Consider the following 27,181-nt stretch of genomic DNA (forward strand, 5'->3'; position numbering starts at 1 on the left):
TCTAAAATATTTTGTAATTGATTTGTATGAGTGATTAAGATATTGACAAATTCATTACATACTAATTTTTGTTTCTATGACATGAATCTTAATTGTTGCAGAATTCTATATCCGTTCACATATTTCATATGAAATTTTATAACTACTTTTACACCACCATTTGGTACGAATTAAAAGTGTTCAGTGATTATATATTCTTCAAAGAAAATAATCTTTGCCAAAATAAAAAATTACCAGCTAGTGCTTTATAAAAACCTAAATAAAAATATAACCAATAATTTGATTTTTTTTTTTTTTAACATAGAATTGAATTTATTATAACAAAATTAATAAACATAACTTGTCAATCTTGCATAACCTTTAATCATGAATATGCTAATTACTTCCTGGCCTTTTGTTAAAAGCAATATTATAATAAGAAAATAATCTGAGTACGGCAAGGATAATTAACTAGAATTGCTAGGGTGCAAATAAAAAAAAAAAAAAACAACGCAGCAAATGCATAAAGCATGAAAGGAACAATTGAAACATCCAAAAGCATGAGAAAACAGCAAACGAGAATAAAAGATCAATTGGATCGCCTTACATGAAGCATGATGAAAGCTAAAGAATTGTGATTTTTTTTTTATTACAACCCCACAAGTAAATAGAATTTGAAACGTCCTATCCACCAACATACCATCATTCGTGCTTCTTCCTTTAGATCATCAGCTTGTTAATCACCATGATCATCTATGTCTTCATTAATGGGAGAAGTGAGGGAATAGACGCAACCAAAGAATCAAAATTTATTTACTTTTTTTTGCTGAATTTTCTATTTAGGAGATGCTGGTGTTCACTCTTTTAGAGAGAAAAGGTTGGGGAGAGTTCTAGAGTGAAAGAGAGGTAGTTCTATCTTTGTTTAGAGACGCAAAGTGAGGGGAAGATGAAAGAAATAGTTTTCTCTCTTTCTATTTAGAGAGATAAAGAGGGGAGAAAATTTTTTTAGTTTCTCTCTCTCTATTTAGATAGAGAAAATAGAGATTGAAGTATGGAGTTTGAGGGGGAGGTTTACGTGAAGAAGAGAGATAGGTGGAGAGTGGCGAGATTTGGAAAGAAAACTCAATCTCTCTTTGTTTAGAGGGAGGGAGAGAGAATAAAGGAGAAAAAATAGATGGAATGAAGGAGAGGAGCTAGCCAGATTTGAAGGGGGAAGAAGGTTGCATGGAGGTGGTTGGTGGCTGGTTGGCAAGATGTGTAGGTAGATATGGCAAAGGGACGTGCATGGTTGTTGCGGTGTAGGCAGGTTGGTCAGCTGCTAGGCAACTTGGTGGTCGTGCATTTGCGAGCAGGGAAGCATCGACTGGATTATTTATGTGTGTTTCTGAAAGTTATTAGGATTTAGTTCTCTTAGGCTCTATTTATAGTTTTTTAATAAATCAAAATAGAATAAAAATGACAAAACACATTTCTATCGAGAGATTCCCAAAAATTTTAATTTTTTATATTTTAAAACTTTTTTTAACATTATTTAATCTGTCTAACAATTAAAATAAGAAATTTTCAAATAAATTTATATTTTAAGAGAATAATATCTACTTTAAATTCTCATCAATTCCCTCGCTAAATTTTCAACATTCGTGTGCATCTAATTTTGCCTTGTTGCGCACGGGCAACTAGAATTTGGCATTTTTCTAATGCGGGCACGTGATAAAATATGATGGTCCTTTTCAAGCAATTTAGACATTTCAGAAGGTACTGTGAAATATGTTTTGTGATCGAAGATAATTCAGGCAACTTTGCACAACATCAAGCTCATAACTTGTCATTTTAGAACGATGTCACTCGAGTCAATCAAGAGAGGTCTTTCTTGGGTATTTTGGAAGTTTGAACGCATTGATGCAGTCCTCTTCATAATCACAAATCATTTAGACAATTTCATGCAACATCGCGCTCGTAGTTCATCATTTTTTGTGTTCGCCAGAGTCACAAATGAAGGGTGCTTATTTGTAATTTTAGTGTTATGAATAAGCACGTGTGGTCTATTTTTCAAGGGTATATCATCTCGATGATTTTATGTAGCATTGGGGCACATCAAGCCCGCCTCGTGCAATGTCATGTTAGTCGACCTTCGTTTCACTAGACTTCCCTGTATTATTATAAAACACATTTTAAGTATATATATATATATATCAATGTTTAAAATTGCATATTCAAGTATTGCGGCATTTTTCATTCGTGAGCAAGGCGTATGCCTCAAGGCGTTTTGAGGCGTAAGCCTCAAAATCAAAAAATTGCATAAACATAAAATGATAAATTTTTTATATACTAATGAGTGAATAATATAAAACATAAAAAAGCATAAGATATGAAGTGAAATCAAAATATCCCAATAATAAGACAACATGAAATATAGTTCAACTCAAAATTCTATATTTCCCAAATTCTAGTATTCTTTTTATTAACATATAATTCCAATTTCAAAAAATAAACATATATATATATATATATATATATATATAGTTTCGATGAAAATACTAAAGTGGTTCACCAAGGGGTGTGGTGATGTAGGAGACTAGCGGCATGGAGATAAGAGAAATTAATATCAATAAAACAAGAGAATGTTGGATACAATGAAGCCAAGAGATTTAGATAAAGAAAAAAGACAACAAAGAGCGTGAGGAATTTGGGTTTCGAGCAAATTATGTGCGGCTCGCTCTCATAAAAAATTTGGGTATAAGATTGTGAATCAAAAGAAGTGGTTGTAGTCATTGCTAGTGTTTAGGTTAAAGAAGATCTATGAAGATCGATGGCGATTGCAAAGAAACAACTGATAGTTCACCAGCAAAGCAAGATTAGAAGGTTGTAAGTAAATTGATGAATGGTTCGGTGAGGTTGCAAATGATCAAGGGTTGAGGAGAGGAAAGCTTCGACAAGATTTGCTCAAGGAGAATAAGGATAAGAAGATTGTCATTGACAGCTTGTTGACTGAAGGAAGGAGTAAATGTTGAAGTGCTCTGCGAGTGAGGAAGCAACACAATTAGGGCTATTGCTCAATTGGGCATGCTAAACTTGTGGAGATTTGTGGAGGAGTTGGGAGAAAGCAATGAATGGTAGCTGCTAATTTAGAAGAGCGAGATATTTTTAGGGAGAGAAACAATAGAGTTGTTGAATAAAAAAGAACAGGTAAGTACTAGGATTTTAAATGAGGGTTGAATCGCCCTCACGTGTTGTATGAAGCTATAGGTTTACAAGTTCTGAGGCACGGGTGCGATTAATAGGTAGGAAGGTCGCACTCGCTCATTTTCAATTTTAGATTTTATTTTATTGTTATTAACCAAAAATTTAATGCCAAAAATGTTTAGGAGCTCACGAAAACCAAGTAGCACACAAAACTTCTATGGATTTTATTTAATAATAGTCATTAAAAATTTTGTCTAATTGAATATTAATTATAATCATGTGGGCTTCAAAAATTCACGCCTCGGCCTCTCAGCGCCTTCTTTTGTTGACAGGGAGAGTTATAATGGATTTAAGTTCATAGTAAATTTTCAGAAGGTAGATTGAGTATTAGATAAAACAATACCAAGAGATTCACACCCATCATTTTGCGAGGACTTTAAGATTTGAGTTATGGTTTCCTATAGGTGCAAGCCTCTATAGTTAATTACCTCTACAGATAATAAGAGAGAATTTTGGATTAAGGCTAATTATGAAATAGGCACTGAGGACCCAACATATAGTAGAAGCAACTTTAAGGTCTGAATTTGATATTTGAATTTAGGTTAATGATTTGAAATTTATCATCGTATACTTAAAAGTTAAAATTGGTGATTGGGGGAGTAAAGACGAGCCCAATCAAGATCCCACGGTTCAGTCTTCATGGACTGTCAAGGTCCCTAGTTTGCTTAGTTAGAGGAGGTAGTTGACCCAACCTGACAAAAGGAGCCTTTTTTGTAACCATGAGTTGCTCCGTCCAAAGACACCTTGTAGACATGGGCTAAATGTTCGTATTTTTATGAGAATTTAGGAAGCATCATGAAAATATGAGATCCCCTCAAGTTGATAATTTCTTTCAACACAACGATCATCGGGAATGTAGATAATTAGTTATTTAAACCAATTCACCTGTCAGTTAGCCAAACAAAAGAAGAAAAACACCGGCCTTTACACACCCCTCCCTATACCTAGCCATCCTTGGCAAGACGTTAGCATGGATTTTGTTCTAGGACTACCCAAAACCGTTAGGAAGCATGATTCGATATGTGTAGTGGTAGATCATTTTTCTAAGATGGCCCATTTTCTCCTGTGCTCCAAAACTTTTGATGCCTCTAGAATCGTCAAGCTGTATTTTGATGAAATTGTGAAACTTCACGGGTTACCTAAGACCATTATGTAAGACCGGGATGTGAAATTTACTAGTTACTTTTGGAAGACGTTATGGCACAAAATGGGGACCAAACTGCAATTCTCTACCGCTTTTCACCCCCAAACAGATGGTCAAACCAAAGTAGTGAACAGGAGTTTAGGAAATCTTCTAAGGACCTTGGTAGGGGAAAATATCTGGGACTAGGACTCTAAGCTACCTAGAGCTGAATTTGCTTACAACAATTCTGTGAACCAAACTACGGGTCTAAGTCTTGCTGAAGTCGTGTACGGATACCTACCCAAACAACCCATTGATTTGATTCCCATGAGTCCTAAGGTTAGAACATCTAAGTCTGCATCCGCATTCGCATCTCATCTTCAAGAATTGCACAAAGAAATAAATAAAAAAATTCAACGAAGCAATGCTCACTATAAGATTGATGCTGATCGTAAGAAAAGATTTAAAGAATTTGAAGTTGGAGATTTTGTTATGGTACGGATCCGTCCGAAGCGGTTCCCCCAATGAGCCGTTAAAAAGTTACATGCTAGAAGTGCAGTCCCCTTTAACATAATCTCGAAAGTAAACAGTAATGCTTATGTGTTAGACCTTCCTGAAGGCTTTAATATGAATCCTACATTTAATGTTGAAGATTTAGTAGCATTTGAAGGACCTGAATTTAACCCTGCTAATCAACTTCATAATGAACCTTGTGAGAACCCACCCAGTGAGATCCCCAACCTACCTCCACTACCCAATCTACCCTACTTACTTATTGCGGAGAAGGTTGAATTTATACTTGACGATGAAATCATTTCCACGAAAGAAGGTGGGCGCCAAAGGTACTTGGTTCGCTGGAAAGGGAAACTGGTGACAGAGGACACATGGATTGATCAAGAGGAGCTACATAGACTAGATCCAGATCTGCTAAAGCTATACGAGAGCGCCCGCAGTGCTCACTCGACGGAGTCAAATTTTCTCCCAACCGGGGAGAATGATGAGGACATCAATAAGAGGTTTCAATGCGTCTATCAGAGGCGACACAGGAGATCGATGGTCATGATGGAGAATATTTACTTTTGATGCATTTTATGTATTATTTATTTTATTTTAGCCTTTTTTTCGTTTTTTCCCTTATGGGTAATTCGTCACTATTGTAGCCCAAGGGGCATTCTCGTCTTTTATTTTCTGTCATTGTGAGGCCTAATATAAGTGGTCATGTCTTATGTATTGGATGATGATTAATGAATAAAATTTTGTGTTTCTTCATCTTATTCTTGTGAGAGCACTAGAGAGAAGAGAGAGCTCAAGGTGAGCGCGTGCAAGGCCCACCAGTCGTTGGAAGCATCCTCGACTCATGGTTTTCAATTTATCTTCTTTTTTTTCTCGTTTCCCCTTTTTCTTCATACCACCCGCTACCTCCCCGAGCTCCCACCGCCGGCAACCTTTTCCCACACCAAGATCAACCAGAAATCCCCCCTTCCTGAGGCCACCGCCCACCACTCCACCAAGCCAATCCCTTCCCCATTGGTTCCACCACCATCTCCATCCAAGATCAAGCCCACCGTCGGCCACCTCCTTCCTATCCCTTGAATGAGGATTTAATGCCTCATTATTACTTTCCTAAAGAGCTTGAAGGATTTGGGAAACTATTTTAAATCATTTGAAATTCAATTAGTTTCCTTAAAAAGAAATCTATATGAGGAAAGTCTTGAATTTCATTCAATTTTAATTTCAAATTAGATTGGATGAAATTATTCTCCCTAAATTAAAGTGGCCAATTAGGAAATTGTTTTAAATCCCAACAAATCCCCTCTCCCTCTCTATGTCGTCGGCCATGCTAGGGATAAATCCCAATTAATGCTAATTCAATGCATTAATTACAATTGATTTGAAGTTTAAATCTACATAACCCCTCCTCCCTCTCTCTCTATGCCTTCGGCCATGCTTGGGATGAATCACAATTAATGCTAATTTATTGCATTGACTACAATTGATTTGAAATTCAAATTCAAAGTAACTTCCCTCCAAATTTACTCAAATCTGAAATTAATTTCAGGTTTTGATTAAATCTCATCAAAACCCCATCCTAACCTAATCTCCTCCAAATCCTTGGTCGCCCCCTTCCTCTTCTTGCTACCTCCCTTGGAAGCTTTGGTTGCTCACAGTATTTGAAGCCAAAGAGAAGAAGATGACGCCCTCTCACCTCCTCTTCAATGTTAAATGGCTGATCCCGAGGTTGATCACGGTTTCTCTTACAACGATCGTGGGGAGATTGACATTCTTCTCTCTCCTTTCTATGACCCCGATTGGGAATACTACGAGACGGTGGAAAGATACGTCAAGCGCATCCTCTATTGCTTAGCACATACGATCAATCTTCAAAAGCCTAAGACGCCTTGGCTTCTTGTTGGGAGATCCACCCCTTCTCCGTCCGTGGCTACCGCTCCATCAACGAAGACCTTGGGTACTATCTTCCTAGTGGCGATTTCTCTCATCGTATGCTTCATCCTCAACCGGTAAACCGAACTTTGAGTGTGAGTGAGTATGGAAACTCATCGTGAACTTTCTAAATATTAATCGTGGGATTTTATTACAACATATTTGTTTTTACTGATATAATTTAAGATCTATCTTAAGTTGTTCTAAATTTCTAGTCTTGTAATTGCTTACCATAATAAAATTGACGATTGAGAGTTCTTTTATCTCGCCTTACGAAATAGTGTTCTTAAGTAGCAAGCATCGTGCATCTTTTAATATTTCTGTGCAATACTTATTTGTCTCACATCACGGATACGCCTTTGATACGGCACCAATACGTGTCGGAAATAACTTTCTTGTATCCAATTAAAAAAACTATTTAATTTCAAAAGGACACGGGCATTGAAAAACAAAAAAAATTCGAAAAAAAAAAGGCCCTTCATATTTCATTCCGCATCTGCGAGCGAGGTTATCTCATTTCTAAGATGGATTTGAGTCTCCTGATGATATGTGAATATTAGAAAAAGAAGAAGAAGTAGACAAAGCTCTCAAGCTTTTCCAAGAAAAACCTTCAGTTTTTCCAAAGAGTAAAAGAAGAAGAAGTAGACAAAGCTCTCAAGCTTTTCCAAGAAAAACCTTCAGTTTTTCCATTCCAAAAATCTCATTTTTCATCTCTTTTTTTTCCTCAAAATACATCTCTAATATATAGGCAAGAGAGGGGAACTCAACAACCATAGCATCACCAAATAGGCCAATAAGATATAGGGAAATGAAAGGCCAACAGCCACAATAACAATTCCCAAACAGCGCAGCAAAACAGAGAAGGAAACCCACGGGTTCCAAGCAGAAAACCACAGAACCGAGGAGCCCAGCACGGAACCGAGGAGCCAGCCGCAAGAACCAAAGGGGCAAAGGCACGGGAAAACCACCCAGCACAGGAAACCAACAGCCAGCCACGGGAACCAAAGGGACAAGGCACGGGAAAACCACCCAGCACAGGAAACCAACAGCCAGCTACGGGAAACCAAGGGACAAGGCATGGGAAAACAACCAGCACAAGAAAACAAATAGACAAAGGAGAGAAGAAGAGGCAAAGTCCATATAATAAAGAGCTACCTTTTTAGTTCAATAAATGAACTAAAAACAGCTCATAATGAGCTAAATTTCAACTCAAAGAATTAATGAGCTAGCAAGTCCAAGAGAAGTCAAAACCCAAAATTTAGGATTTGGTTTTACCCCTCCCCCCTCCCTGCCTACATCAACTCCCCTACTTGAAAAACTCATCTCTCGATGAGTTATCTTTTGATTTGATTCGAGGAGATGGTGGGAGTGCATCTAACTCTTGAATTTTTGCCTCGAATTTCTTCAGGATTTCTTCTTGCTCTTTCTCGTATTGTTCTTGAAGATATTTCTTCCTTTTCTCGTATTTTTCATCACATAAGAACATGTGATATTGAAGTTTGTACAATTCGTTTTAAAGCGGATCTGTTGAACTTCCTTCCATTGGAACCCATCTATCCAATGGAATTTGGACTTCTCGATCTTCTGGCTTGCTTCCACCTTCGACTGAATCAATCTTTTTGTCTTTTTCTATTTTTCTAAAAGACTCAACAAAACTTAAATTACTTGACACCACAAACTTACACGATAACTACTATGACTCACCAAGACTCACTTGACAAACCGGGATAAGAACTTGCTCTGATACCAAATTTGATGCACGCAAAAGTAAGCAATAAAATTAGGAGACCCCTAATTTTTTTGTTAAAAAGATATGACCTTACTAGGATAAAGAAATTACAAGAAATAGACAAAATACAACTTTAATGTCATAAAAAGGCTTACAATCGACGCTTACAAACTTCACACAATCACAAAATAAAAACACCTAAAGTTGCATTCCATTTGTTGCTTTCAGAAGAAGGATACATGTGAAAAGGAACTTGTGGAGAGACAAAAGAGATTAAAAGTCGACACGGAAGGGAGACAAGCTCGCAGGCTTTCTTAAAGAGTAGAAGAATAAGAAGTGGACAAAGCTCTCAAGCTTTTCCAAGAAAAACCTTCAGTTTTTCCATTCCAAAATTTCTCATTTTTCACCTCTTTTTTTTCCTCAAAATAAATCACTAATATATAGGCAAGAGAGGGGAACTCAATGTTGACCCTAATACTAGTGTCGGATCGAGTCGACCGCGCAAGCTGGGTTTCAAAAGCAAAAGAGCTCGAAACAGACAGCGCCGATGCGTCCGGAGCAACGGAAACAGCTAAGATCAACACTCATATTTGTGGGGGTCGCAGGTCGGCGAAAAAATTAAATTTTGTGCGCGCGAATCGAGACGACGACTTGAGCGAGCAACGACGCGACGACCAACTCGATGCAAGATTAAAATTTATTTTTATTTTTGAGCAATCTAATTAAAAAGTTTTGGAAAGAGAGGGAGAGAAAGAGGTTTTTAAATAAAAAAAAATGAATTTTCTTTTAATAAAAAATCCTAAAAATACCTAAACTACCCCCCACTTAACCCTTAAACCCTCATAACTCTCCTAACCGATCCCTCTCCCAACTCAAGCCATTTCTCACACAAGGAAGCCGCCCCTCTCACGCAAGGAAGCCGCCCCTCTCACGACTCCAAGGCCGGCCTCCTCCCTCCTCCCTCCAAGCAAGGTAAACCTCTCCTTCCTCTCTTTCTTCTTCTTCTTCTTTTTCTTCCATTCTCCATTCTTCTTCTTCTTCTTCTTCCTTCCCTCTTCTTCCCCTTCCCTATTTTTCATCAACCCTCATCTTCTCTCCAAGTTTCCCACCATTTTCTTCTATTTTCTTCCTCTACTCCCTTCTCCTTCCTCTCCTTCATCTTCTTCTTCCTCTTTCTTAAAACCTACAAAACCCTAAACCCTAATTTTTTTTCTCTCACTTCCACTCACCAAACCACCTACATCCCTTCACAAAAAATGTTCCTACACACCTCCTACACCCTTCCAACAAAAAAAAATTTCATCATTCATTTTCTCTCTCTAACCTAGAGAGAAAATTCTCTCTAAAATGAGAGTGAAATTCCTTCATGTACGGCTCTATTTCCATCCTAAGCATCTCCCCTTCCCACCATACCTCCAAATACCTTGCCTAGAGAGAGAAACAAATTTCCCTCCTCTCTTTCTCTCTCCAAAAATAAGAAAGAGAGATTTTTCTCTCTAACCCCACTCCCCTAATCTCCTACACACTCTAAGCCCACTCTACGAGAAAAACCCATAAAATCCTTTCTTTCTCTCTTTCCCTCTCTTTCTCTCTCTAGAAAGAGAGCTCTCTTCCTTTTCTTTCTCTCTCTAGCTTTTTCAAATAAAAATATGATTAATTAAATTGCACAAGTAAATTTTTTTTTAAATTATGCATCGCAGATTCCTACGTCGCCGTCATCCGCCGTCGCCGCCTCGATTACTGCACACCCAACGTAAAAACTAGTATTTACATTTCTGTGCATGAAATAAGTACTCGTGACCGCTTTTCTTAGCGGGCGAGGAAAACTTAAGTACCCATGACGCACTGAGCGAGCGGGGAAATTCGTATGCATGAAAATATAAGTACCCGTGACTGCTTTTCTTAGCAGGCGGGGAAATTTGTTATTTGTAAAAAAAAATTATTTAATTAAGTACCCGTCACTGCTTTTAGGCTGGGATTTGGAACTGCGGCCGCGGTGTCACCCGACACCTACCGTGACTGCCTTTCTTGGCAGGCGGGAAGGCCTTACACACTCCGAGGCAGCCCCCTACGCGGGGACGACGCCGGAGTGCTGCCGAATTTCAAGCATAATTTGCTTACAAGTAATGCTCTCAACACGAAGTCAACGATAGTGAAAATACTACTGACCACAATAAAAGCAACGAAAGGATGCGAACATACAAGTTCATATGAGCTGTTATAGAAAATTCGTTGTACACGAAATGCACTATCTGCAAGCAAACACAACTCAAAGTGAATGCAAGGATTTGTCGCAGAAGGATTTGTTTGACTAAACAGAGTTGCAAAAATGGGTGAGCACGAAGGAATGTGATGGCGTCCTTATCACCAACAACAATCCAACTCCAAGAAGATACATCAAAGGAAAATGTCAAATGCAAATGAACATGCAAGAATCTCTAATGGATTAAGAACCCCAAGGACAATGCGCTTATAAGTAAAGATCATAGAGAAAAATGTGATGACAAGCTCGCAAGCAATGGTATAAGATCTACAATCATTTGCCCTTTACATATAATGAGATTTGACATGCAATGAATATAACGGTTTGATGAATTCAACGAGTTTGGAGTGAAAGAAGTATATGTACAATCAATAGTGTTTAACTCCAAGCAAACATTTTAGCTTGACTGCAAATAATAATTCTTCATGAGGCAAGCTTACTAGTACATGTGGAAGTCCCTACGAGCCACTATAGAAGACTCCTTATTTATACAACAGTCCACTCAAATAAAAGAATTGTTCATGAACGATAACAAGAGTCATACAACTAGTGAGGATCTAAAATCCATCATATACACAATACCTTGTAAGTAGGCAGAAGCAAAGGATGTATAGAAAATACAAGCTCCTACGAGCAAAAGCAGGAGATTCGTTAGTGCACTACAATCTTCTTGCACAAATCATGTAAGTAGTGCATGACAGTCTACCTGTACAAAGCAGCAAACAATTCAATCCACAAGCTGCTACAACCCGCCACCGGATCCGCAACACTCGTACTAGCGGACAGAAGGCGTGTACAAGCTCTCAAATGAAAAGTTGTGTGCACTCAAATGACAGTTACATGCACAACTACAATTATTTCAAAATACCCCCGCACAAGTGCACCGTAGTTTGTATACACATAGGTACACTAAAGGGAAAACTACGAAAACACCCGCATGGGCCCCGGCGAGTGTGTTATTGGTACACACGTGACGCCTAGGGATGTTGCGCGGGTCAACAAGTGAATTCAAGTCCGAATCCGATCTTTCTATACGGATCAATAGAAGTCGACAGGGTTCGGACCATCAAATAAATACATAGTTGTGGGGACCGGTGTATTTATTATAATACATTCATATTAGGCCTTCAAGGCCTATAATCAATAGAATTCACTCACAGAGGTATAAAGCCTACGAAACCTGATCCTCTGTCGACATCCAGACATAGTGACAAGGTTCAAACTACAAATGAAAATGACCCCATACCCCGATGATGGCCGTGTTGAATGTGAATCTCAACCGGAGGGGTTAATCTCTCAGATATTTCAAAATGTCCTAAAATTTTTACAAAATCCAAATTCCACAAAGATCAAAAAATCATCAAGCTCTAAGATATCTAAAATTGAAATCTAAGCATAAAACACTTAAGGCAAAATCCATCCACCCTCCGCAATAATTTGTCAGGGTGGACAAGTTAAAAACAACTTTAGCTCACAAAAGAGCTAAATGCCTAGTCGAAAATATCACTATGATCCATTCTCAACCAATCTCCTGCCAATAAGGACGTGGTACGTGTCCTCTAACCGGTGATTCGCCGCCAATTGGCACCGCAGGATAAACGATTATGACCCGGGGCCCTCTGAACCGAGTGGTTTTTCCGCCAAATGGCACCACGAAATACCGGTTATGGCCGGCGCCAATACATCCATTATTGGCATCAAATCATTGAGATATGAATCAATAGGATATGATCGATATGGCACAAAGCCCTCTGTTAGCTAAGGTGGATTCAAATTTGTCCCCTTAGGCAAATATCCATCTCAGGTCTACAAGGTCCCCTTGGACGAAGCAACCCATGGCTGCCGACAAGGATCCTTCTGTCAGGTTGGGTCGACTACCTCCTCTGACTAAGTAGACTAGGGACCACGATGGCCCGGGACAACGGAACTATGGATCTTGATCGGGTCCATCATCCATTCCCCCACCATCCGTTTTAAGTGAAAGATAGAGAAATTTCAAATTTTAAATATCAAATCTTTCAACCATTCAAATTTTCAATCTCTAAAATTTTCAAACTTTCCAAATACCCAAATCCTTCAAGTTTTAAAGTTCAAATCCAATTCTCATCCTAATTCCATTGCTGCTACTATATGCCAGATAACATGTATTTATTACGTATCTGATCGACGACTAGCCTTAATCGAAAGTTCTCTCTCGTTATCGGGAGGGGTAATTAACTATAGGGGCTTACGCCTATAGGAAACCAGAACTCAGATCATAAAGTCCTCGCAAAATGAGGGCGAAATCTCTGGGTAGTGTCTTATCTACAAATCCATCTGCCTTTCAAAATTTACACCAGAACTTAATTCCGTTAAAACTCCCTCGCCGAAAAAAAAAGAAGAGCGGGCGGAGGCCGGGGCCGAATTTTCGGAGCCCACACTCAACAGCCATAGAGCCACCAAATAGGCCAATAAGATATAAGGAAATGAAAGGCCAATAGCCACAATAGCAATTCCCAAACGTTTCAGCAAAATAGAGAAAGAAAGTCACGGAACCAAGCAGGGAAACCGCAAAACCGAGCAGCCCAACAAGGAACCAAGCAGGGAACCGCAAAACCGAACAGCCAACCACGAGAACCAAATGGGCAAAGGCATGGGAAAACCTCCCAGCACAGGAAACCAACAGCCAGCCACGGGAACCCAAGAGACAAGGCACGGGAAAACAGCCAGCATAAGAAAATAAATAGACAAAGGGAAGGAGAAGAGGCAAAGTCCACTACAAAATAAATTCAAGACTTAATAGCAAACCTTTTTAGATTAATGAGCTAGGAAGTGCAATTAATCCTCAATCATTAAGCTAAAATTTTAGCTCAAGCATTTATGAGCTAACACCAAATAGAATTCCATCATTTTGAGCTCAAAACCAAGAAACCAAGTCTCACCCGAGAACACTAGAAGCCCAAGGATCAAAAGAAATTATCATCTTGTTTTGACCCCCCCACCCCCCCTTACCTACATCAGACTCCCCTACTTGAAAAACTCATCTCCTGATGAGTTGTCTTTTGGTTTGATCCGAGGAGACGGAGGGAGTGCATCTAACTCTTGAATTTTTGCCTCGAATTTCTTCAGGATTTCTTCTTGCTCTTTCTCAAATTGTTCTTGAAGATATTTCTTCCTTTTCTCGTATTTCTCATCACATAAGAACATGTGATGTTGAAGTTTGTACAATTCGTTTTGAAGCGGATCTGTTGAACTTCCTTCTTTTGGAACCCATCTATCCAATGGAATTTAGGCTTCACGATCTTCTGGCTTACATTCTTCCACTAGATCACTATTTTGTCTTTTTCCATTTTTCTAAAAGACTCAACAAAACTTAAATTACTTGACACCACATACTTACACGACAACTACTATGACTCACCCAGACTCATTTGACAAACCGGGATAAGAACTTGCTCTTATACTAAATTTGATGCACGCAAAAATAAGCAAAAAATTAGGAGACCCTTAATTTTTTTGCTAGAAAGATATGACCTTACTAGGATAAAGAAATTACAAGAAATAGACAAAATACAACTTTAATATTATAAAATGACTTACAAACAATGCTTACAAACTTGACACAACCACAAATTAAAAACACCCAAAGTTGCATTCCATTTGTTGCTTTGAGAATAAGGATACATGTTGAAGGAAACTTGCGGAGAGACGAAAAATATTAGAAGTCGAGAAGGAAGGGAGAAAAGCTCATAAGCTTTCTCAAATAGTAGAAGAAGAAGTGGACAAAGCTCTCATGCTTTTCCAAGAAAAACCTTCAGTTTTTCCATTCCAAAAATCTCATTTTTCATCTCTTTTTTTCCAATTGTAATTAGAAATATATTCAATCTATCTACACCTGGGACAATGATTCTTTTTGTAATCAAAACTTTGGTTCCCAAATTATTGATTGCAAAAAGAAGACTCTTCCTATAACTTAGAAGATGCACAAAATACTACAAAAAGATACAAAATTCTAAAAGACACCTTTTATATCATATAAAGACACTTACAAACTTAGATACAAACACCTTACAAACTTGGATACAAACACCTTACAATCTTGGACACAACAAACCTAAAGGAGCTTGGCAATCATTGAGAAGAAGGATACAGGTGAGGTGGCACTTCCGTAGAGAAGAAAGGGATTAGAAGCCAAAATGAAGGGAGACAAGCTCGCAAGCTTTCTCAAAAAGTAGAAGAAGAAAAAGTGGACAAAGCTCTCAAGCTTTTCCAAGAAAAACCTTCAGTTGTTCCATTCCAAAAATCTCATTTTTCACCTCTTTTTTTTCCCTCAAAATACATCTCTAATATATAGGCAAGAGTGGAGAACCAAACAACCATAAACCTTTCAAATAAGCCACTTAGATTTTAGAAAATGAAAGGCCAACAGCCACAACAGCAATTCCCAAACGTTTCAGCAAAACAAAGAAAGAAACTCACGGAACCAAGCAGGAAACCGCAAAACCGAGTAGCCCAGCACGTAACCAAGCAGGGAACCGCAAAACCGAACAGCCAACCACGGGAACCAAGGGGGCAAAGGCACGGGAAAACCTCCCAGCACAGCAAACTAACAGGCAGCCACGGGAACCCAAGGGACAAGGCACGGGAAAACAACCAGCACAAGAAAACAAATAGACAAAGGGAAGGAGAAGAGGCAAAGTTCACTACAAAATAAATTCAAGACTTAATAGCAAACCTTTTTGGATTAATGAGCTAGGAAGTGCAATTAATCCCCAATCATTGAGCTAAAATTTTACCTCAAGCATTTATGAGCTAACACCAAGTAGAATTCCAGAATTTTGAGCTCAAAACAAAGAAACCAAGTCTCACCCGAGAACACCAGAAGCCCAAGGGTCAAAACAAATTCTGATCTTGTTTTGACCCCCCCTTGCCTACATCACATATTATTCGAGATTCATGGTATATTCGGTCCATAAAGCCTAATATTTTTCAGTTTGATAAATGGCAATGGAATACTTTCTATGTCAAACGTGATGGTGTTTAATATATGATGTAGGCAAGGGGGGAGTCAAATCAAATCCTAAATTTTAGTTTTGACTTCTCTTGGGCTTGCTAGCCCATTAATATTTTGAGCTAAAATCTAGCTCATTATGAGCTGTTTTTTAGTTCATTCATTGAAGAATTATTAGCTTCATTCCCCTTTTTCCTTTGTCTCTTTGGTTTCTTCGTGTGTTTCTTTGATTTCCCCCACTTGTCTCTTTCCCTCCCCTTTGCCTTCTCGTTTTCCAGTGCTAGTTGATTGTCCCCTGGCTTTGTCCCTTTGGTTCTCGTGGCTAATGCTTGGTTTCTGCGGCTGGCTACTTGGTTCCGTGCCCACTCGGTTCCGCGGTTCTCTGCTTAGTTCCATGGGTTTTCTGCTTGGTTCCCGTGAACTCCCTTCTCTATTTTGCTGTGCCGTTTGGGAATTATTGATGTGGCTATTGACCTTTCTTTTCCCTAAATCTAATTGGCTTATTTGGAGGTGTTATGGCTGTTTGGTTCCCCTCTTTTGCTTATATATAGAAGATATTTTTGGATGGTTGTGATAGTGAAAATTATGATTTTTGGAGATAAAACTTGAGGGTTTTTGGAAAAGCTTGAGAGTTTTGTCCACTTCTTCTTCTTCTCTAGCTCGGGATAACTTGCGAGTTACTCCCCTACTTCGACTAGTCTTCTAATCTCTTTCGTCTCTCCGCAAGTTCCCTTCCACATGTATCCTTCTTCCGAAAACAACGAATGGAATGCAACTTTAGGTGTTTTTAATTTGTGTTTGTGTCAAGTTTGTAAGTGTCAAGAGTTGGAGTCTTTATTATAAAAAGTTGTGTTATTTCTTATTTTTTCTATTTTGTGTAATTTTCTTTATCCTAGTAAGGAAAAATTTTTGTAATAAAAAATTTGGGGCCCTTCCCAAATTTTTAATTACATCAAAATGGTATTAGAGCAAATTCTTATCCCGATCTGTTGAGTAAAGTCTTGGTAAGTCATAGCAGTTATGTGAATCTTGTTTTGTTGAGTCTTTTTAGAAAAATGTAAAATCAAAATCAGCTAAATAATCCGGTGGTGGAAGAAAATCATCTAGAAGATCTTGAAGTCCAAATTCCAATGGATAGATGGGTTACAAAGGAAGGAAGTTCAACTGATCTGTTATAAAATGAGTTTTATAAACTTCAATATCACATGTTCTTATGTGATGAGAAATTCGAGAAAAAGAAAAAATTTCTTCAAGACCAATTCGAGAAAGAAAAAGGAGAAATCCTGAAGAAATTCGAGGCTAATATTCAAGAGTTAGATGCACTCCCACCGTCTCCTCGGATCAAATCAAAAGACAACTCATCGGGATATGAGTTTTTCAAGTAGGAGAGTCTGATGCAGGCAAGGGGGGTCAAATCAAATCCCAAATTTTGGTTTTGACTTCTCTTGGGCTTGCTAGCTCATTAATATTTTGAGCTAAAATCTAGCTCATTATGAGCTGTTTTTTAGTTCATTTGTTGAAGAATTATTAGCTTCATTCCCCTTTTTCATTTGTCTCTTTGGTTTCTTCATGTGTCTCTTTGATTTCCCCCACTTGTCTCTTCTCCTCCCCTTTGTCTTCTCGTTTTCCTGTGCTAGTTGATTGTCCCGTGGTTTTGCCCCTTTGGTTCCCGTGGCTGCTACTTGTTTTCTGCGGTTGGCTGCTTGGTTCCATGCTGGGCTGCTCGGTTCCGCGGTTCTCTGCTTGGTTCCGTGGGCTTTCTTCTTGGTTCCCGTGAACTCCCTTCTCTGTTTTGTTGTGTCGTTTGAGAATTGTTGAAGTGGCTATTGACCTTTTTTTTCCCTAAATCTAATTGGCTTATTTGGAGGTGTTATGATTGTTTGGTTTCCCTCTTTTGCCTATATATAGAAGATGTTTTTGGATCGTTGTGATGGTGAAAATTATGATTTTTGGAGATAAAACCTAAGAGTTTTTTTGGAAAAGCTTGTGAGCTTTGTCCACTTCTTCTTCTTCTCTAGCTTGGGATAACTTGCGAGTTACTCCCCTACTTCGACTAGTCTTCTAATCTCTTTCGTCTCTCTGCAAGTTCCCTTCCACATGTATCCTTCTTCTCAAAGCAACGAATGGAATGCAACTTTAGGTGTTTTTAATTTGTGTTTATGTCAAGTTTGTAAGTGTCAAGAGTTATAGGAGTCTTTTATTATAAAAAGTTGTGTTATTTCTTATTTTGTCTATTTTGTCTATTTTCTTTATCCTTAGTAAGGAAATATTTTTGTAATCAAAAATTTGGGTCCCAAATTTTTTATGGCCTCAAATTTTTTATTACATCAATATCTCGTACATAAATTAAGATTATTCTCAAAAGACGTTTGAAAGGGTAGGAAAAATGTCTTCCGGAATCAAGCATTGATATTTTAAATTATTCATGAAAGTGCTGAAATCAATCAGTTCAATTCACAGCTGCTTGAAGTGACTCCCAAACTTTAGAATAAGTATTCACAACATTTTCTTCTTGGATGTTCTTTATGAGTTAATTACTTGGCAACTCCTCCATATATAATGCAAACAACAAACAAAAATCATTTTAAAGACATCCGTACAAAATGTTATAGAAAAACCACTGTAGTATTCTTTTATTTTATGCCTTCTCTATACTCCTGAACTTCGGACTAACTATTGACAACAATTTCTTTTTGGATGTTCTTTATGAGTTAATTGCTTGATAATTGTTCTATATATATTGCAAAATTTGCATGCAAATGACCAACCAAAAACATTTTAAAGCCCGTCTCACAAATAATTACAGAAAAATAAGTTTTCTATATATATATATATATATATATATATATATAATTCCTTTGCAAAATTTGATATACCAAACCATCAATAATGAAACAAACCTTTCCTCCACCCCCGAGTAGTTCTAAAATCAATTCTTCTGAACTTACACAATTTCCATCATACTGCAAATAAAATATCACAAAAAATGAAAATACAAATCAGCGAGAATATATGCGAGTCTGCTTGTTAATTGCACAGATGTAGAAAAAAAGCTACCGTCGGAAACCAAATAATTAAACTCAACGTACTTTTCCATATATTGACAATTTTGTTTCAACAAGAGCACCACAAATTACGAGGTCAGCAAGCCCCACGATACCATGTCGGACTGTAATAGTTTCTGTCATGCTATTGATTTGCTCTCCTAGTATATTAATTGTTGGTGGAGCCTAATCAAAAATAAAATAACCAAACAGAAAAAAAATTTAAAAAAAATGAGAAGAAACATAAGGGGCATCATTGGAACTTCAATATCTAAAAAGAGAACAGTAAAATACCGAAGCTCTGTATGTCGCTTGCACGAGCTCTTTAAACCAAGAATTCTTCTCATCACCATCTCGAAATTCAATAATGAATGTGTTTACAGATTCTAATGCCTTCAACGAAATTTAAATTGCTTAGAAAATATTTACAAAGAATATAGCAACATGTGGGTTATCAGATATGTAGAAAAAATATAGCAAAATGTGAGTTTTAAACAAATAGTTCCAATATCATTAGTTAACAAAAGTCATTCTATTATCAAATGGGAAACATGAAACAAAACGCTACTAAAAATGTTAAGTAGCGAGGCAAGTAGGCACAGGATGGAAAATGAAAAACATTAAATCAATCTGACGGAGATGAATTGAAGAAATTTATGGGGCCAGGGTGGGGATAATACAAATTACGAAGTTTATCAATTGTAGTACCAGTTACTAATTGTGATAATTTTTTTTTGGGCCAAGCAATTTGCATGGTAGGAGCTAAAAGTTGATAAATATATTCAACAAGCGAATGTCCTATGGGAACAGTTACAACATTAGCACAATGATGATTGAGCCTGGTTTCATGATTAGTTCTCCCTGATACATTGTTATTTCCATCCTCTACCTTCACCGCTGGGTCGTCCAGTTATTGAGCTTCATTTTCTATCTGTTGTTCGTCTGTGTTCTATTAGATTAACTTGCCTTTTTGAGATGTTAAAATGGAGAATAATAAATTTGTATCACTATTTAGTTTATCTGTACTTGTGCTTAGTATTTGTAGTAAAATTTAGTATGTGTACTTTATCCTTTTTGTTGTTAAAAAAATAAAGGTAAGAAAATTTATTTTTACCTCATAAATAATTTTTTGCCCCAATATTTTTATTAAGAAGTTTGATGGAGAAATATAGAGAGAATAAGAAGGATCTACATATGATATTTATTGATTTAGAGAAAGCATAAGATAAAGTTCCATGTTATGGAGAGTTCTTGAAATGAAATGAGTTAATAACGCTTATATTCAAATCATTAAAGATTTGTATGCAGGAGCTATAACTAGTGTTCAAACACAAGGTGGTTTGACCAAGTATTTTATTATTTCGGTTCGATTACATCAAGGATCAGCCTTAAGCCCATATCTTTTGCTTTAATCATGGATGTTCTCACTAGACATTCGCAAGAGGATTTACCTTGGGGTATGCTTTTTGCTGATGATATTCTTCATGTTGAAAAGACTAGAGAGGGAGTTGAAGGTAAACTTGAATTATAGAGGTCACCCCGAATCTAAAGTTTTTTTCTTGAGTAGATCTAAAACAGAATATATGTAGTGTAATTTTAATAGTAATAGACCTAGTGAGGGGATTTTGACTTTGAGCCATCAAGTCATTAATAGTAGTACACGTTTTAGATATCTTGGATCTATTGTTCAGAGTGATTGCAAAATAGATGGGGATATTATCAGCAAAATTCAAGTTTGATGGTTGAAGTGGAGGAATGCATCGAGCTTGTTGTGTGATAGAAAAGTCCCCCTCAAACTTAAGGAAAATTCTATAAGATGGTGGTGAGACCTGCAATGCTTTATGGTGTCAAATGTTGGCCATTAAAAGAGAAGCATAATACTAAGTTAGTGTTGCAGAGATGAGGATGCTCAAGTGGATGAATGGCTTTACCCTTGGAGATAGGATACGAAATGAGCATATATGTGAAAAGGTTAGAGTAGCGCTAGTGGAAGATAAGATTAGATAGTCGCCTTAGATGGTTTGGTCACATAAAACGGTGGCCTTCTGATGACCCAGTTAGGAAAGTAGTGTTATTAGATTTGAATTTTATTAAAAAAGGTAGAGGTAGACCTAAAAAGACTTGGTTAGAAAATATTAGAAATGATCTTTCTTTAGTAGATTTAAATGAGAATTTAACTTTTAACAGGATACAATGGAGAAAAAAGATTCATATAGCCAGCCCCACATAGTGGGACAAAGGTATGATGTTGTTGTTTTTGTTGTTGAGGTAAATGAATTTCCATTACTGGCAGTAACTGACCTAATTAGCTTCCATGTTCTATTGTTTCCAAAGATCGCCTTTAGACCATTTTTTAACTCAATTGCAATAAACTTGCTCTTATCTCTAATCATGTGATGTGAGCACCATTGTCCAAGTGTAATATGCCTTCATCAGTTTCTTTCTAAAGGTACACCTACACAAGAATGCTAATATGTGACCTTAGGAACCCATATTAGCTTAGGTCCACTAATGTTATATAATGTATGCAAGCCTTCCAAGAGGTAGAAGAGGGAATGGACAAAGCTCTCAAGCTTTTACAAGAAGAACCCGCAGGTTATAACAACTTTGCTCTCAACATTCACCAACCCATTTCATCTCAAAGCATTTCATATATATAGGCAATAGAGGGGAACTAAACAGCCCAAAATACTTCAATTCCACTCATGAATGGGGAGTTGAAAAGCCAACTATTTTTGCACAGAAATTCCAAACGGCACAAGGGAAAGCCACGGTTCCAGCAGCCAAGCACCGGAAACCAGGAGACAATTCTCGGGTCCAGCAGGAGATCATTTCTCGGTAAAAAGGGGGGAAGTCACGGCAGTAAAAGGGGACAGAGAACCGAGGGGTCAACAGCAGAAAAACTGCAGCAGCCCAAGAGACGAAAGGGAGAGGAAAGGGCAAGTTCCACCCACCAAAATATGCTCACTCCACTTGATAATAATGAGCTGGCACCACTAAAATTTCAACAACTAAAGCTCAAACCAAAAACAGTCAAGGCCCACCCGAAACCAGCCAACAGCCCAAAGGACAAGGTGGACCCCAAAGCCAGCAAATCCAGGGTAAGCTTAACCCAAACATTTTCCTACCATGACCATTGGATTTACCACCATCATTGGATAGCATAAAAAAAACAAAAAATAATAGAAAATATAACTATATTGCTCAAAACAAAAATAATGCAAAAATCTAAATGCATCAATTCCTCCCTGATGGGAGAATCTCATCTCCTAATGAGAAAGCTTCAGTAGCTCTTTCATAAAGCTCTAAATTTTGATTTTTCAGATCAGCAGCATCAATCCAGGTGCAATCAATTAATGGTCGATTACTCCATTTGACCAAAAACTTCTTGGGTTCGTCATGTCTTGTTTTAGTGATTTTCACATCAACAACATCTTCAATTTGATCTTCTTTATTCAAGGTTGAAGTGGAAAGTGGCAACGTTTCAACATCCACATAATCACATATATTTCCTTCATATAAAGAAAGGTCATAAACATTAAATATAGGAGAAGTTCCAACAGTAATAGGTAGATCCAAGAGTTATGCATTTGTGCCCAGTTTTCGGATAATTCGGAAAGGTCCGAATTTTTTTTTTTTTGCTCAAAATACCAAAAGTACCAACCAAAAATCGTTGGCGACAAAAGTAAGCCATTACCATGTCACCTTATTTAAAAACAACTTCTCTCCGATGTTTATCTGAAGCAGTTTTGTATTTGCCATTAGTTATACGGAGTTTTTCAAGAACTTGTTGTTGGACTGATTTGATATGATCAAAAGATTCTAAAGCTTCAGCACTTACTTTGTTGGGTAAAGACAACCCATTCCTATCCAAAAAATGTGGAATAGACTGACCATATAAAATTTCAAAGGGAGTTTTTCCGGAAGTTTTATTAACAGAATTATTATATGCAAATTCAACTTGAGGAAGAATTAAATCCCATTGAGAAGGTTTCTCACCAGCAAGGCATCTCAAAAGATTTCCCAAACTGCGATTAACAACTTCAGTTTGCCCATCCGTTTGAGGATGATAAGCACTACTAAACTAAAGAGAAGTTCCTAACTTAGCCCACAGAGTTCTCCAAAAGTGACTTAAAAATCTAGTATCCCGATCAGAAGTAAATGTACGAGGGACAACATGAAGACGAACAATCTCTTTAAAAAATAAATCAACCACATGTGAAGCATCAGAAGTTTTTTTTGCAAGCAAAGAAATGAGTCATTTTACTAAAACGATCAACAACAACAAAAACAGAATCATGCTTTCTAGCAGTAACCGGAAGACCAAGAATAAAATCCAAAGAAATGTCCTCACAAGGTTTATTTGGAATTGGAAGAGGAGTATAAACTAGTATTTTGTGATGTTCCTTTAAAAGCTTGACAGATTTTGCATTGTTTCACCAATTTAGCAATTTGTTTTCTCATATGAGACCAGAAATATTTTTCTTCTACCATAGCAATAGTTTTCCCCTGACCAGAATGTCCACTCAAACCCCCACTATGAAGTTCATGCACTAACTGTTCTCTTAAATAATTTTTTGAAATGCAAAGTCTAGAACCTTTAAACAAAAACCCTTGATGAATAATGTATTGACCAGATGGATCAGTTCCCGAAGCTACTTCCCAAATATCTTTAAAGTCAGGATCACTTGCATAAGTTTCTTTCAAAAACTCAAAAGAAGTAACAGTCGGATAAACAGTTATTAACAAGTGAAACCTCCGACTTAAAGCATCAGCAACTTTATTCAAAACACCAGTTTTATGTTTGATATGAAAAGCGTATCCTTGCAAAAATGAAACCCACTTGACATGCCTTTTATTCAAATTTTTTTGAGAGTCCAGAAAATGAAGTGCTTCATGATCAGTATTTAAAACAAATTCTCTTTGAATCAAGTAACACCTCCAGAATTTTAAAGCTTGCACAATAGTATAGAACTCTAAATCATAAGTAGAATACTTATATCTAGATTCATTCAGTTTCTCATTAAAGTAAGCAACAGGTTTTCCTTCTTGACTAAGCACGGCACCAATACCAATATGAGAGGCATCGCAATCAACTTCAAAAATGATGTCAAAATTTGGCAAGCTAAGAATGGGAGCTTGACTCATTTTTGTTTTAATAATTTCAAAAGTTTTTTCAGCTTGAGGTGTCCACCTAAAAATCCCCTTTTTCAAACAATCAGTAATATGAGCAATCAGAGAACTAAAATTTTTTATAAATCTCCTATAGAAAGAAGCCAAACCATGAAATCCTCTTACTTCGCTTATATTTTTAGGAATAGGCCAGTTTTGAATTGCTTCTATTTTAATCGGATCCACTTTTATCCCTTCAGCAGAAACAATAAAGCCCAAAAACATCAAACTCGCAGTCATGAAAGAACATTTCTTAAGGTTGATGAAAAGCTTTTGTTCTCTTAAGATTTGCAACACTTGTTTCACATGATTTAAGTGTTCATAAGGATGAATGCTATAAATCAAAATGTCATCGAAATAAATCACAACAAACTTTCCAATGAGAGGTTTCAAAACATGATTCATAGTTCTCATAAAAGTACTCGGAGTATTTGAAAGACCAAAAGGCATCACAAGCCACTCATACAAACCCTCTTTAGTTTTAAAAGCAGTTTTCCATTCATCACCAGGCCTCAGTCTAGGAATTGGAAATCAATATTTAATGGTAATTTTATTTATTGCCCTACTATCCACACACATCCTCCAAGTTTCATCTTCTTTTGGAGTTAGTAAAACAGACACAGCACAAGAACTCAAACTTTCTTGAATCAAACCCTTTTTTAACAATTCAGATACTTGTTTAAAAAGTTCAGCATGCTCGGCTGGACTCATTCTATAATGAGAAAGGTTGGGCAAAGTAGCTCCAGGTATTAAATCAATATGATGTTGAATTTATCGCATAGGAGGCAATCCAATTGGCAAATCATCAGGAGTTATATCAGAAAACTCATCCAATAAAGCTTGCATTTTTTTTTAATATGAAAAACAGTATCAGATTCTTTTCCCAAAACCAAATAAGCAACTTCAAAATATTTCAAATCATTAGCATTTAAAAGCAGTTCAGGAGAAGTAATTTTGGCAACTGTGTTTTTCTTAACGGGTGAATCCGGCACATTCTTTTGTGGATGAAGAGTAAACTCTTTATTATTTTGCATCAAAGTATATACGTTTTTCTCTCCATTGTGAATAGTTTTGTTGTCGTACTGCAAAGGTCGTCCTAGCAAAACATGGAAAACTTCAAGAGGCACAATATCACAAACAACTTTATCTTTAAATGATCCCCCAATTGATAAATTGACAGTACATTGTTTAGTGATTGGAACCTCACCCCCTTCTTTGAACCAAGAGATCTTATAGGATTTAGGAAGTGGTTTTGATTTGAGTTTAAGTTTGTCAACCATTTTTGAGAAACCAAATTTTCTGAACTTCCACTATCTATCATAAGGGTGCAGATTTTTCCTTTGATGGTGCAAGTTGTTTTGAACATGTTTCCTCTTAGCCATCTATTTTCTTTGTCAATTGTTGTTGTTAGAACTTGTCAAATTACCAAAAACTCTCCACCTTCATCTCCTTCAACATCAACTCTTTCTATTTCATTGTCATTTTCAGATTCAATTTCATTCACTTCTTCTTCTGAATTTTCATCTTTTTCAATGAGATTATTTCTTGGTGGATTATTTTTCCTACAAGTGGCTGAAAGATAACCATAAAGCCCGCATTTATAACATGGTCCAATTAACTTAGGTGGATCAGTCGGTTTAGTACCCATAATCCCTTTTCCTTTATCAGTATTTTGATTTTCAAAAGCTTTAATTTTCAGACCAAATGTTCCCCCAGAAGTTTGAGATTGAGATTTACTCCCGCCAATTGAATGGCGTTTATATGTTTCCACGATTTTATTGTGACCCCATTCCCTTTGATGTTGCTTTTCCAATTTAAAGCCATACAATAAGCCTCGTCAGTTTTAATGATATGATGCAAATTGAGTTGATCTTGAATTGACCACTTTAAACCATTGATATATCTTGAAACAGTTTTTCTTCAGATTCTTCTAAATCGTTTCTAGATTGAAGTTTGTAAAATATTTCAGTGTATTCTTCAATGGATTGATTTTCTTGTTTCAAATTATTAAATTCCTGGAATATAGTTCGAGCATGATCAGTTGGCAAGAATTTTCCTTTCATTTTCTCCTTCATTCTTTCTCAATTTTGGACTTTTTCTTTTCCCTTCTAAGTCTATTATTTTGAAAGTTTTTCCACCAGATTAAAGCGTGACCAGAAAGTTTTAAGCTAGCAAAACGAACTTTCCTATCATCAGGTATTTCTTTCCACTCAAAAAATTGATCTATCTTTTCTACCCATTCAAAAAATTGATCAGGTTGTAGCTTACCCTCAAAGTTAGGAACATCAATTTCAATTCCATAATCCCAATTTCTTTGTTGCTTATGACGATCTTGATAGGAAACACTTGGATTTCCAAGTGTTCGCGAACCTAGCGATCCCATCTCTGTTCCGGGTCGGGGTTGTCGGGCCGCGTGGTAAATAGTGAGAACACGTGATACTATTTTACTGGCGTCCAAACGTAGAGCTACGTCAGGTGACCGGACCAAAAGAAAATGATGCATGTGCTATGTGTGCACAATAAATAGCAAGTAACTTTAGAGAATGAATGCAATAGTCTATCTGATGTAAATCACTTTTCGCCAAAAGAAAATGATGCATGTGCTACCAACTAGCATAAAAGTAACACAAGAATCATAAAATGCAAGATAAAAGGATTAAATAAATATATAGTTGTTCAATATATTGGCTTTCATCCATTTCCAAAATACTCTAGTTAAGAATTTCGCTACTCTTCTTTTGCTCAAAGCAAGACGAAAAAGTCTTATCTCCTTCAAGGGAATTGAAGAAAACAAATACACCTCATTTCTTTCTCAAAAAGCACAGATACCTTAGCCTCACCGGCTAGTTTCACAATACCCAAAAAAATAATAAAACATCACAAGATCATAGTGATCTCTATAAGAAAAGCTCAAAAGCTCTCGAACGAAAGATTTGGACTCCCAAATCAATGGTTTGAAGCATATATTGTAGGGAAATAAGGGAGCAAGCTATCACAAGAACCTCTCTAAAAAAAGATTGGAAAACTCAAAGAAAAAAAGAGGTTGCAAAGAAAAAATCTTTCTCCCCAATACTCACAATGTTCTTAGCAGCTTTTTTCTCAATAATCATATCTTAGGATTTTTAAAGAAGCATATTTTTATGGTGGCTTTATTATAAATTGTTGACCTGCCGTATAAAACAAAAAAAAATTTAAC

At 36.9% G+C, this 27,181-nt stretch overlaps 1 protein-coding gene across 1 annotated transcript in view; it reads right to left on the reverse strand.

Moving 5' to 3' along the window:
• The window catches only part of LOC110098611, a 99,033-nt gene extending 72,665 nt beyond the window's left edge, over positions 1 to 26,368 (reverse strand). Inside the window, exons 1-7 of the mRNA XM_028698330.1 lie at positions 26,254 to 26,368; positions 25,412 to 25,557; positions 24,563 to 24,639; positions 23,305 to 24,502; positions 19,108 to 19,206; positions 18,859 to 18,999; positions 18,670 to 18,732 (exon numbers count right to left, since the gene is read on the reverse strand). Of these exons, the coding sequence (XP_028554163.1) occupies positions 18,670 to 18,732; positions 18,859 to 18,999; positions 19,108 to 19,206; positions 23,305 to 24,502; positions 24,563 to 24,639; positions 25,412 to 25,557; positions 26,254 to 26,368 (1,839 nt within the window). The remainder of the gene's footprint in view (positions 1 to 18,669; positions 18,733 to 18,858; positions 19,000 to 19,107; positions 19,207 to 23,304; positions 24,503 to 24,562; positions 24,640 to 25,411; positions 25,558 to 26,253) is intronic.
• Between the last annotated feature and the right edge of the window lie 813 nt (positions 26,369 to 27,181).

Source organism: Dendrobium catenatum, unplaced genomic scaffold, assembly GCF_001605985.2.
Source record: "Dendrobium catenatum unplaced genomic scaffold, ASM160598v2 fragScaff_scaffold_124, whole genome shotgun sequence".
Lineage (NCBI taxonomy): Eukaryota > Viridiplantae > Streptophyta > Magnoliopsida > Asparagales > Orchidaceae > Dendrobium > Dendrobium catenatum.